We start from the raw sequence: 14258 nt of genomic DNA on the forward strand, positions 1-14258 counted from the left end.
TATATGTCGAAGGGTGCCTTTTTGAGGTCTTACGAATCCGAGTTTAGACAACTCGAATGTGTTGATTGTCAATGACAGTCCCCGAGTGTTCGAGGTATATTTGCGTTTGGCCTTTGAGCCATTTCTCACAAAATCACAAGTATAGAGCAAATTTCTTTGAGACGCAAAACGTTTGATATAGAAAGAATGCTTCTTTGAATAATTCATACATGTGTACATATTTTGCCATTGAGGTTTGACTATTCTATATGGATACATTTCATCCGACCATTTGGCCCATTACAAGGTTTTTCTATCGAGACCCTTTGACATGAAGTATTTTTCTCGAAAATATAAACCTTGAGAGTGATGCCCCCCAGTATTCGAGGTTGATTGAAAAGAAGCCTTGGATACTGTTGAATTTTCCTCAAGTAGCACATAATTGTTGTCTCGTTAAAAACCTCGCCGGAAAAACCCATTCGGGATAAAAATCGATCTGAGGGAAAAAGAGTGCAACGCGTGCTTTAAAACCTAAGATCTTTTGCGTTGAAAGGTTTTATTGAAGCCTCGATCGAACACCTGCAATAAGTTAGTATCAAATACAAATGAAAAAGGGAGAAAGTCATACCTCAGCAATAATATCATTTGAGTAGCGATAAATTCCAATTGTTTGGCAATGTTCGCCCTCCATCGTGCCAAGTTTGTAAGATCCCTTTTTGATGATACCGATGACTCGATATGGTCCTTCCCAATTCGGGCCTAGTATTTCTTTCGTTTGGGTCTCGAGTATTGAGGGTGACTTTCCTTATAACTAAGTCCCCGATTCTGAAATGGTGAAGATTGGCTCTCGTATTGTAGTATCTCTCGATTCTTTTCTTCTATGCAGCCATCCGAACGAGTGCAACTTCTCGTTTTTCATCCAATAGTTTGAGGCTAGTATTCATGGCCTCGTGATTTGATTCCTCCGTTGCATGTCAAAATCTGGCACTAGGTTCCCCAACCTCGACTGGAATTAAGGCCTCAGAGCCATATACTAAGGAGAACGGGGTTGCCCCCGTGCTGGACTTTGTTGTCGTTCGATACGCCCAAAGGACTTCGGGAAGAACTTCTCTCCATTTCCCCTTAACGTCGTTCAACCTTTTCTTCAAGTTTTGAATGATAGTCTTGTGCATCGATTCGGCCTGTCCGTTTCTGCCTGGGTGATATGGCGTCGATAAGATCCTTTTTATTTTGTGTTCCTCGAGGAACTTCGTTACCTTGCTGCTGATGAATTGCTTTCCGTTGTCACATACGATTTCAGCAGGTATCCCGAACCGACACACGGTGTGGTCCCAAATAAAGTTTATAACTTCTTTTTCTCTGACCTTCTCTAAGGCATGTGCTTTCACCCATTTAGAAAAGTAGTCAGTCATAAACAAAATGAATTTAGCTTTACCTGGGGCCGTCGGCAGAGGGCCGACGATATCCATCCCCCATTTCATGAATGGCCACGGGGATAAGACTGAATGAAGTTGTTCCCCGAGCTGATGCATCATCGGTGCAAACCTTTGACATTTATCACATTTTTGAACAAACTCCTTAGTGTCTTTTTCCATGCTATCCTAGTAGTACTCCGCTCTAATGATTTTGTAAATCAAAGATTCGGTGCCAGAGTGGTTCCCACAAGTGCCTTTGTGAACCTCTCGTAAAGCATAATCGGTGTCTCCCGGCCCTAAACATACCGCCAATGGTCCATCGAACATCCTTCTGTATAATGTTCCATCTTCATCCAATGCAAATCGGGCAGCTTTGGTTCGTAGGGTCCTCAACTCTTTTTGGTCCGATGGGAGCTTTCCGTTCTTTAGATAATCAATATATTTATTCCTTCAATCCCAGGTCATGCTTGTAGAGTTTATCTCAGCATGACCCTCCTCGACCACATATCTCGATAACTGGACGACAGTCCCCGAGATAATATCGTCTTCCTCGACTGATGATCCCAAATTTGCAAGTGCATCGACCTCGCTATTTTGTTCCCGAGGTATATGATCCAGAGTCCACTCTCTGAAGCGGTACAATGTCACATGCAGCTTGTCCAAATACCTTTGCATTCTATCCTCTCGAACTTTGAAGCTTTTGTTTACTTGGCTCACCACCAATAAAGAGTCGCACTTGGCTTCAATGACTTATGCCCCCAAGCTTTTAGCTAGCTCGAGTCCTGCAATCATGGCCTTCTACTCGACCTCATTATTAGTCAACCTAGAAGTTTTGATAGATTGCTTGATAGTTCCATCCGTGAGTGGCTTCAAAATGATGCCTAGGCCGGACCCCTTCACATTAGAAGCACCGTCTTTGAAAAGGGTCCATAGTAGTCCATACCCCCGATGATGTACCCAATTTTAACAAGAGCTCCTTTTTAACTTCGGGCACGAGGGTTGGTGTGAATCGGCCATGAAGTCCGCTAAAATTTGAGACTTGATGGCCGTTCGGGGTTGATACTCGATATCATACCCACTGAGTTTGACGGCCCGTTTGGCCAATCGACCCGAAAGCTCGGGTTTGTGCAAAATATCACCAAGTGTGTAAGTGGTTAACACACATATTGGATGGCATTGAAAGTATGGCTTCAATTTTCTAGAAGCACTTATTAGTGCAAGTTCTAATTTCTCTAAGTGTGGATATCTAGTTTCTGCTTCCCCTAAGGTTCGACTTACATAGTAAATGGAAAATTGCGTACCTTAGTCTTCTCGAACTAGGACACCACTCACCACAATTTCCGACACCACCAAGTACAAGTAAAGTTTCTCATCCGCCTTAGGGGTGTGAAGCAATGGTGGGCTCGATAGGTATCGCTTTAAATCCTCTAATGCGTCCAAGCGAAGTCGTTTTTCTTCTTGAGTAAAGAGAAAAACCTATGGCTTCAATCTGATGACCTCGAGATAAATCGGCCTAAAACAGCTATCTACCCAGTTAGCCTCTGCACGGCTTTTACGTTGTCCACGACGGTGATGTATTCAATGGCCTTGATTCTATCGGGGTTGATCTCAATCCCCCAGTTTGATACCATGAAGCCTAGGAACTTGCCTAAGCCGACCCCGAAAGCACATTTCTCGGGGTTGAGTTTCATGTTATATTTCCTTAAAATCTCAAATGTTTCTTACAAGTGATCCAAATGGTCCTCTGCGTTCAGGGACTTAACTAGCATGTCATTAATATAAACTTCAATTGAATTTCCTATTTGTTCTTTGAACGTATTATTTACTAGGCATTGATAAGTAGCTCTTGCATTTTTTAGCCCGAAGGGCATTACATTGTTACAATGTGTTCCATATTTGATGATAAATAAGGTCTTCTCCTGGTCTTCGGGGTTCATCTGAATTTCATTGTACCCATAATAGGCATTGAGAAATGTAAGGATCTCGTGGCCAGCCGTGGCATCGATCATGCGATCGATGTTAGGTAGTGGAAAAAAGTCTTTAGGGCATGCCTTGTTCAAATCCTTGTAATTTACACACATTCTAAGTTTGTTCCCTTTTTTAGGGACTACGACTACATTGGCTAATCATTCGGGGTATTTTACCTCCCGAATAAACCCTATTCTGAGAAGTTTAGTTATCTCATCCTTTATAAATGCATGCTTTACCTCAGACTAGGGCCTTCTCTTTTGTTTCACTACTTTGAACCTGGGGTCAAGGCTTAGCCGATGCGTTGTTATCTCCGGTGGGATCCCCGTCATGTCTAAATGGGACCAAGCAAAATAATCCATGGTATATTGAATGGTTCCAGCCATGTTCACTGGTAGAGTAATCTCCCCTTTAATTGTTTCACTGGCCATGTTGAAGCTATTTAAGACTCGAGTTGCGAGCATAATTTGATCTTGTAGGCCGAGTTGCTCCACGACCCTCAATTGGATGATATTCGCCAAACTACCTGGATCCACTAAAACACGCTTAACTTGAACTTTATTTAATAAGATAGAAATTACCAGATCGTCATTGTGTGGTTGAGATATGCCTTCTACTTATTCATCGTTGAATGATAAGGAGCCCTCAGGCACATAATCTCGGGTCTGTTTCTCCCTAGTAATAGATACCTTTGTGCGTTTGAATACGGGCCCTTGTATAATATCGACCCCGCCAATGATCATATGAATAACATGTTGTGGTTCTTCCTGCTCATTTTTCCTGTTGACATCTATGTCCCTGAAACGATTCTTGGCTCGATCGCTAAGGAACTCTCGAAGGTGGCCCTCGTTAAATAGATGAGCTACCTCCTCCCTTAATTGCTTGCAATCCTCGGTCTTGTGACCATGCGTTCCATGATACTTGCACATCAAATTTAGGTTTCTTTGGGAAGGATCGGTTTGTATGAGTCTGGGCCACCTAGTATCTTTGATCCTTCCGATTGCCGAGTCAATGCCTGATGCATCGACGCTAAAGTTATACTCCGATAACCAAGGTGCCTCTATGGGATCAACGTGCTTATCAAAACCACTCTTGCTCATAAGTCTTCAAGAATTTTGTCCTCGATCGTTCCTTCGATCATTCCGAGAAGGATTATGCCCCGATCCATTGTTTCTTCGATCTGCGATATATGGCTGATATCGTTCTCTGTTCGACCTTGTCTCTCTATCGATGTCCCTCGGGGCTTTAACTACTAAATTGTTAGGATGTACTGAACCGGAGGGGGCTCCTAATTGGTCGTCCTCGACCTTGATCTTCGATTGTGCACATCTACCCAAGTTACAGCTGGATACTTGACCAAATTCTGCTTTAACTGTCGTAATACTATCGAGCTCCACTCGTTCACCCCTGGGTGAAAGCTTGAAAGTCCCAATCATCCGTGACCGGTGGTAATTCCATGCGTTCCAATTGAAATCGGGAGATGAACTCTCTCAACATTTTGTTATCCCTTTGTCTTATCTTAAAAACGTCTGATTTCTTGTTGCGGCCTTTATGGCCCCGGCGTGTGCCTTCACAAAAGAATTTGCTAACATGACAAATGAGTTGATGGAATTCAGAGTCAAGTTGTGATACCAAATCATTGCTCCCTTCGATAGAGTTTCCCCAAACGTTTTCGGCAAAACGGACTCGAGCTCATCGTCTTCTAAGCCATTTCTCTTTATCCCGCATGTGTACGAAGTGATGTGTTCATTAGGATCGATGGTCCCATTGTATTTTGCTATATTCGGCATACGAAACTTATTAGGAATGGGCTTCAGAGTCGCACTCTGAGGAAAAGGCTTCTGCACGAACTTTTTTGAATCCAAATCTTTTAAGATCGGGGTGCCCCCGGTATCTTATCAACTTGAGACTTGTATGTTTCCACTTTTTTGTCATTATCTTCGATTTTCTTTTCTCCCGGCTCGATTCTTTTGGTGAGCTCCTCGAGCATTTTTATAATTGTAGGATCAGTCCCTGATCCATTACCATTCGTCCTTTCTGGCACTGGCTCGATACGACGAGTGATTTCCGGCTCAACCACACTTAGAGTTCTATGTTGACTCTGAAGTTCAGCAATAGCAGCCTGTTGAGCCTGTAACATCTCGAATATTAACTGGAGATTAACTCCCCAGTATCCTACACCCTGGGTTCATTGGCCACCAGATCGGCCTTCCCTGCGCACGTTCCCTCCGGGGTCCGCGCCTAAGTCCGTGTTCAAAGCAGTGTGCAAACTGACATCGACTGGATCAGCAATCGGCACTTCCCCTAGGTTAATCGGTGGAACCCCGACTCCTGGAGCAATTACATTATCGTTTTCCCCATGAAATCCAAGACTATCATCGCCATGTACGGGTGTGTTTTGTGAGTTTGACATGTTTTAACCTGAGAACAAAAATTCTTGACAAGAACAAGTGTGAAAACAACGTGTGTTATAAGTATCAGTACTGAAACAATCACTATTATCCTTAATCACACGGTGGGCGCCAAACTGTTTACCCTAAAATTCGAGTAATAATTAAATTTATATTGTGGTTTTAAAGATATGTGATTTAGTCCAATACCAATTGATAAACAAGGAATTAAATATATAAATTGAAGAATAAGGTAAGTCAAACCAGTGTGCGAGCCAAGTCTCGACCTCAAGCTATGACAATCTCAAGGTGGGTTAGTAAGAACAGTAAATTATAAGGCAACTCTGATGAATAGTAAGAAAGAAAGTGATGAATGTATATTCTCTTGTCAATGTCTCGTGTATTACAAATAGATGGACTCCCCTTTATATAATAGGGGAATCTCAAATAAGGTATACTTCTAATTATAGTATGAAATCTTATTGTACAACTGTCTAACCGTCAAGGACTAATCAATCCCAGAATTTACGTCGTGATCTTCGGGCCGGTGCGAGAAGCTCGCTCTTCCTACTACCGAATCATAACGGTATTATCTCGAAGTGGGCCTTCTTCCAATCTCGAACTAAAGTTATCGACCTCGACCTTGATATTGGAAAGAAGCCTCGACCCCGAGCTCGATGTCCTGACCTCTCAACGTGGTATCACCTTTTCCATTAAAGAACGAAATTGAATAGCCCCGACTTTCACTGTATACATAGATATATAGATATAAATATAGATATAGATATTATACGTATACATTCATCAATTCAGAATTAGTAAGGCTGGAGTATTATCTTGCGAGCAATGACCAAAACAAAGCAGTCTTAATTTTTAACTGGTTTTAAATTGACTTCTTACGATTAAAAATGCAATGAGGTATAATTTTTTTGGTACCATCATATCACTTATAAAATAATACTCTCTCTGGGGAATAATAATTAAATTTTACGATAAGTATTAGTCCGTAAACTAGTAAATATGGCAATTATTATAGGTTAAATTATAATTACTAAGAAAATAATTACATTGGCTGTATACATAACTTTGGAGTATATATCCTTAATTAATCAGTAATCGGCGTGAGCTTTTCCTTTTCGGGTCGGGTGTAAGGTCTTTGGGCCGTGATGTTCACGTCCAAAACGCAAACGGCCTCGACATCCATTATCGCTCGTACATACCAGAGAGTTGAGGAGAGAGAGAGAGAGAGAAAAGGAAAGAAGAGAGAGAAAGGATGACGACGATTCGTAGATTTAGCTGCAATGACCTTCTCCGCTTCGCCTCAGTCAATCTAGATCATCTTACTGAAACTGTAAATCATTTAGCTCTCTTTTCTCCTGTTTATTTTTTTATTTTTTTTGCTAACTTTCGTGTCGTTATTCCGAGCGAAAATTGCATGATTTTTTTTTAGTGTTTTCAGGATTTGAAACGAGTTTTAAGGTTTTTTTTGTGGACTTTTGGATTTTGAAACTAGTTTTTACATGAATTTTCGTGCCTTTTAGAATTTTACTAAAACGAGGTTTAACATGATTTATAGTACCTCGTCAAATTTGAACGAACTTTAACATGCTTTTGGTTCCTTTTTCAGATTTTGAAACGAGCTTTAACATGATTATTAGTACCTTGTAAAATTTGAAGAGTTTTAACATGTTTTTAGTGCTTTTGTTAGAATTTGAAACAAGTTTTTAACTTGTGATGTAGTTCAACATGTCATTTTACATGACATACATGGCAAGATGGCCGGACTATTTCCACGTCGCAGAAGCTCCTGGTGGCAAAATCATGGGATACAGTGAGTCCTTCTACTGTAGATTTTGAAATTCATAGCTTTTTTAGGATGATTTTAAGTTGGCGAATGATGCTTATTAAATTTACACAGATTGGCAAAATTAGATACTATCAATTGCGCGCTGGAAGCGTTGAAATAATTCTTGTGGTAGTTAGGAGCGACGTTAGTAGGAGAGTAGATTCTTTTAGGAATATAGAAAATGTTTGAAGATCAAGACGAGTTGCAAGAATTAAAAGTAATATATCCAAAGCTTAAGGGGAGCTGTGGCGTAACTGGTAAAGTTGTTGTCATGTGACCAGGAGTTGACGGGTTTGAGCCGTAGAAATAGACTTTTGCAGAAATGTAGGGTAAGACTGCGTACAATAGATCCTTGTGGTCCGGCCCTTCCCTGTACCCCGCGCATCGCCGGAGCTTAGTGCACCGGGCTGCCCTTTATACCCAGAGCTCTCATTTATAGTTCATGATTTGAGAAGCCCGAAGGTGTGGTTTAGTGGTTAATGACATAGGTGAAAGCCATGAGAGACCAAAGTTCAAATCCTAATAGCGGCAAGAGACGTAAGTAATTTCTATTGATTTGTCTAGGCCCTGGTGGGAAAGGGATCCTTGGAGCAACGGTAAAGTTGTCTTCGTGTGACCTATAGGTCACGAGTTCAAGATATGGAATCAACCTTATCCTTGCATTAGGTTAGGCATCCTACAACACACAATCTTGGGGTGCGTCCCTTCCCCCTATCCTGCATGGTGCGAGATGCTTTGTGCATTGAGATATCCTTATTCTAGGCCTTGATGAGCAAAATTACCCGGTATCTATGTTGGTGGGAAGTAATAGGTACCCTCTGCAATAATTGAGGCGTGTGCAAGCTAACCTAAACATTGCCGTTATCAAGGAAAGATCAAAATAGTTCATGATTAAACAATGAAATTCAATCCTTATTTATTTATTGAGAATCGTTCTACTTCAATAATGACTTAAGTGCTTACTTAACTCATCTTTTAGATGGTTCTATAAGATTCTGGTGCATTTAAATTTGCATAACTTTTCTTCTCAATATTTGAATTTTATTGCGTGTAATTATGAATGCTTGTCATTTAGATCAGAGTAGATGATGGTGTCTACCATATTCTCTAGTCCTTAAGTTGTTAGATGCCTTGTACTTGACTGATTATTATATGTCATCTTAGGATTTTCCAAGATGGTGACATTCAGAAAGTAACAAGGGTTAGATTAGCAAGCTTCCTCTTCGTTAATGCTATATCATTCTGAAATTAGTAGTAAGGAGTACTGATCTGAGCATTGGCTGCTCGGATCAGAAAGTACATTATTTGTGCAGCTTTAGGTGGATTTTATAATTGTAGCCCCATAGACACAAAATTATTTTGCTTTTCCTCACAAAATTTCAAGTAAAAGGTCCTAGGGTTAATATAGATGCAAGTAACCATTCTCTTGGACTTCATTTGGTGAAAAGGATTCATTTACAATAGGTACCATTCAAAAAAAGGGGATTCATTTACAAGTTGTTACTGATGTCTTTAAAATGTTGTAGACTGAAACATTTGTGACAGAGCAGCTAGAGTGCCGATTATGTAGTTTGGTCTTAGTTTGGCTACTGTCTGGTACATTCTGGTTCTTGTAGACTAGAACAAGATTTTGTCATCTGTGTTTCCTAAAATAACGCACAAGGAACATTTGTTTCTTTTACGAATGTCTGTTTTTTTTTTTGGATAGTGATTAGCTAATGTCTTTTTTTAATAAGGTAACTAATGTCTAGATTATATGTGCAGTTATGGGAAAAGTTGAAGGGCAAGGTGAATCTTGGCATGGCCATGTCACTGCAGTAACTGTGGCTCCCGAATATCGGAGGCAGCAATTAGCCAAGAAATTGATGAACCTGTTGGAAGATGTCAGTGATAAGATGTAAGCAACTATACTGTTGAAAAAATTTCATTGCTAGATCCTATTACTGAGAGATTAATGCCTGTGATAACTGGAATCCCGGAAAGAAAAGGAAATTCAGAATGCCACTCAGGTTTAGATTTTAGGGAGAGTGTCCAAACATAGTAAAATTTTAGTCCTTTCATGAATCCCAGTTGCATTTTCTGAATTCATCTTTCCAACTTTATCATTGTACCGATTCACAGTTTTCTTTTATGTTTAGACTTCCAGATTACCATGGAGTTGTATTAATTTTAACCTGGTATGCATAGTCTGTTTATGGTTCATCCTCTTGTCTTGTTGTTTATCTCACTAGATTTTCTAAAGACCATGACAGTCTTTTCTACCTTACAGGTTTACCTCCTTATATATCATTATAGCTTCAGAATAAGTTCTACAGTGTGAATGTTACTCTTATACATGTTTAATTGATTGAATGAATACATAGTAACAGTGTACACTTGTACAAGTAATGCAAGGTTTTGGGCCTTAAATGCAATCTATGCGTGTCCTTTGCCATCTTTTTTGTTTTGTTTTGGGAATACAATTGCAATTTTAACCTTCTGGATGCATTTAGAGGGTGTTGGATTGACTTTTAAGCTCCTTTTAGCTTTTTTTCCGGGTTTGGCAATGGCGAAAAGTGCTTAAAATAAGTTAAAAGTGCTTAAAAAGGCCAAAAGCTATAAGTTGGAGATATCTAACTTATTGCTCATCAGATTAAAAGCTACTTGGGTTTGACCAAATCATTTACTGTATTGTCCCTTACATGTTTTTATAATTCTCAAAAGACCCTTCCCTTATTAAAAACCCAAACTCCATTTTCTTTCTACCTAGATCCATTCTCGTTCTATCTTCTCTGCCATAGAGTGGCAGCGATACATTGCTCATGGGCTATAAAGAAAGACAATAACTTTGTGCTCTTTCTTAGGCTTACGCTAGAGGATCCAATGGAAATTCAGCTTTTGCTTGTGATGATTTAGTAAAAATATAAATTGCTCAAGTTGAAGATAGAGTCATAGAGATATATTATTACTGTAGTTTCTTTCTTTGATGTATTTCGCCTGCTAAATTTTTTCCACCTGCTAGATTTGAAATATAAATTCAAAATTTTCTTCCTGTGGTAAAATACAAACTCATATGACACTTATCTCTCATTGTATTTTTCAATTTATTGGCTGTTTTCGGGGAAACTGCATTTACATACAAGCTTTAGTCAAATTATGTTATTTAAATAAATCCTTTGTATCTGTTAAAAATAAGTTTATCTAATCAATTTATAACTTAAGAGAATAGAGACTCATATTAATTTGGAGCCTTGGAACTAATCCAAAACTAAAAATAATACAATAATAAGCTTATTTTTAGTTTAACAGTTTTGAGGGCATTTCAATCATTTTTAACAGATAAAGCACTTTTTTACCAAACACATCAATTGCTTATTTTCAGTTTCAGCACTTTATCCAAACACGTATACTTATTGATAAATTAAGCTCCAGCACTTAAAAGTGCTTTTAAGCACTTGAAGCTTAAAAGCTACTTAAATCCAGCCAATCCAAACAGGCTCTTATTCGAAGCTAGATGGTGTGGGACCTCCTCTGTATTGCAGTTTGTTGAATACTGGAACTGGCATCCTATTTCCCCGTCTTGTTATTCTAGGCATAATTAGGTTGTTAGTTCATGTGATCGCACAAAAGTTGTGCGAAGTGAATACAATCAGATCAATTTCAATTTAGCATAACTTTTGACCTTGTGGAGTTCAGCTTTGCTTTCTTTCTCTAATACATATTGGCTACTTAGGTTCTCCAGTCTTTGCATGATGATGTGAACCTCGAGATTTGTAACTTGCCTCGTTTCGGGTCCTCCTAGTAGTGTTTAATGTTGATTTTTATTCAACTTAATTATAATGAATTCGTCACTCCCTTTGTGTGATGGCATAAAGTTAGTATTCAGGTGAGAACAATAAAGTTTGTGTAAACCTTGCCGATGTTTTGTGGCTACTAGTTGAATTAAACCTTTTAGTTGTGTGAATTTCTGTCCAAGCTTCGGACTAAGGTGAGCATTGTTGTGCAGTGATAAGGCTTACTTTGTGGACCTGTTTGTGAGAGCATCAAATACGCCAGCCATAAAGATGTATGAGAAGGTAGTAACCTTTCCTCAGTAACCTTGTTAGGAATTGTATCAGGATGAGTATGTATTCTTGTCACTAATCCTTTCAACTGTTTCTTCTTTTTCCAGCTCGATTATGTAATATATAGGCGAGTTTTACGTTATTACTCAGGGGAGGAAGATGGTTTGGGTGAGTTGCTGCATTTAACTATGACATAGCAGCTTCCATTCTGCTGTATGATGTGATTGGTATGACCCTTGTTTCTTCTTTGCTGTTCCAGATATGAGGAAGGCTTTATCGCGAGACGTAGAAAGGAAGTCTATCATCCCCCTTAAGCGGCCAGTAACTCCCGATGAATTGGAGTATGACTGAGTCAGTACAAACTGTTACCATGTGTATCTTTCAAGACGCTATGTTCAGGCATCAAGAAGTTCATCTGAAAATGTATTAAGATCAGGAGTCCGAGCTCTTGTGTCTTTCTGAAAATGGAGAGGTTTTATTTTACTGCTCCGCCAATGAGTAAAGAATTTCAGGTTTAAAGATGCTGATCCTTAGATCATTATATTATGTCTAAGAACATGTGCTAGAATTCTGGCCTTGTTTTTTGGCTGCAACCGCCGGAGCATGTCGTGTGTATATTGATTGGTCAAGACGTGTTAGCTAGTAGTTTAAGCAATGAAATGCGTGCCCTTTTGGTAAGATCGATTTGAAATTCTATGAGATCATCTGAAGCTCATAACTTGATACAATTTTATAACCCCAGTAATAGATGGATTTTAGCAATTTTTGGAATATTTTGAAAACGGACACGAACCAAAAATGTTGATATCTACGTGCAAAATAACGTCGTCTGTATAAGTCAGCATGCGTAAAGTGGAGTAATGAATAACTTGGGCAAAAAATAGTTTTTCTTTTATATCAATTTTGAAAGCTCGAGTTTGTTTTAAAATTCAAAACTATTCTTCTTTGACTAAATTACAATAATAATATTAAGATAATTCCTTCTTCAAATGCTATGTCTGACGAAGAATTTTAATAATGCAAATTTTGTGTATTATGGAATAACTCAATAGTTAAGATGTCACAATTCAAATAACTCAAATTCTGCTTTTACAAACACACACGCACATATATATTCGTACTGGTTAGTGGTTATACTACGGACGTATTGTGGTACTCTACCTCTATTGATTTGAAATCTGTATTTGGTCAAAATCTGACCGCTGCGGTCAAGCTGACCAACATCTCGTCCAAGCGGCAAGGCAACGAAAGACGACATGGTCTATTCCATATCCCGCACTCACGATACCCGTCGAGTAAGAAGAAACAACGTTCAGGGGACGATTAAGGCAGACATAGTGTGAAAGAGCGTCAGACCAAGGCAGACATAGTGTGAAAGAGCGTCAGACCAAGTACATACCAAATGTCCCATGACTATATATAGTGGGGGAAAACCTTCGGTAAGAGGGAGGGGGTTCACTTCTTTGTCTCTTCTGTAATCTTCATAATGAAAAGAAGAGCGAAGCATTCTCCAAGAAAATATATAAAATGGTTTCCTCCATTGATTGATGGGAGCCACAATAGAAAGTTTCAATAAGATTGGTTACCTCTATCTTATCTTATGTATTATTTTTCCAATTAGTTTATTGATCTGGAGTTTATTATGGTTGACTAAGATTTACCCCTTCATTTTCTTTATTTGATTTATTCAAAAAGGTTCCAATATCTTTTGAGTCAAACAATTTGGCACCGTCTGTGGGGATTTCTTAGTGAAATTTCCTAGTCTCTTCCAAATCAAAGACAAGAAACACGATTACCCACCAAAAAGAGCGCTAAGGCAAAGCCCAACCCACGCAGGGCAAAGGCGCAGCATAGAAGGGGAAAGAGTGCTGAATACAATCACCGAACTTAGAAATCATCGCCCCATCAATCGTCGAAATGCCAGACAAAACGAACAACGTTACAAACCTACTCTCATTCACCAACTCATCGGATAGGGGTAAGGAAAGTATCATTTTGACTCACCTTCTGCTCTTTGCTCAAGCAAGAACACGAGTGCCATGCGGGCGAGCGAGCAAAGAAACATCTTAATCAGAGAATGGGAAACTACTACAAGATGACAGAAATATCGCCCGTCGATGACATCTCCAGACCGGAAAGCCGGAATCAGACAAGGAAACTCCAATGTGTGCACAAAACGAACATAAGCGAAACAATAACGTTTCGTATTCTCCGACATTACACTCTCTGATGCAAACAATATCAAGAGAACTGGGACTCCCCTAGAGGATACCTGATTCTCCAAACACTGGGACTGACGACGGATCAGTATTTCGACAAGTTCGAAATAACACCCTTTAAGGCCAAGGGCCTTCGCCAAAGAGAAGAGTTCGACCTCGATCGAACGATGACGGGTTAAAATTTCGACAAGTTCGAATAACACCCTTTAAGGCCAAGGGCCTTCACTAAAGAGAAGAGTTCGACCTCGATCGAACGCGACGGGTTAAAATTTTGACAAGTTTGAAATAATACCCTAAAGGCCAAGGGCCTTCGCCAAAGAGAAGAGTTCGACCTCGATCGAACAACGACGGGTTAAAATTTTGACAAGTTCGAAATAACACCCTTTAAGGCCAAGGGC

General features: G+C 39.5%; 1 protein-coding gene across 1 annotated transcript; it reads left to right on the forward strand.

Annotated features, from left to right (window-relative positions):
- The first annotated feature begins 6929 nt into the window (after window positions 1-6929).
- On the forward strand, window positions 6930-12319 carry LOC104229360 (N-terminal acetyltransferase B complex catalytic subunit NAA20). The gene is made up of 6 exons (XM_009781993.2): window positions 6930-7103; window positions 7493-7583; window positions 9363-9495; window positions 11584-11653; window positions 11749-11809; window positions 11901-12319. Exons 1-6 carry the CDS (start codon window positions 7026-7028, stop codon window positions 11990-11992), a joined length of 525 nt encoding a protein of 174 aa, XP_009780295.1. The 5' UTR covers window positions 6930-7025; the 3' UTR covers window positions 11993-12319.
- Window positions 12320-14258: the final 1939 nt, after the last annotated feature.

This window comes from Nicotiana sylvestris, chromosome 6, assembly GCF_000393655.2.
Source record: "Nicotiana sylvestris chromosome 6, ASM39365v2, whole genome shotgun sequence".
Classification (NCBI taxonomy): domain Eukaryota; kingdom Viridiplantae; phylum Streptophyta; class Magnoliopsida; order Solanales; family Solanaceae; genus Nicotiana; species Nicotiana sylvestris.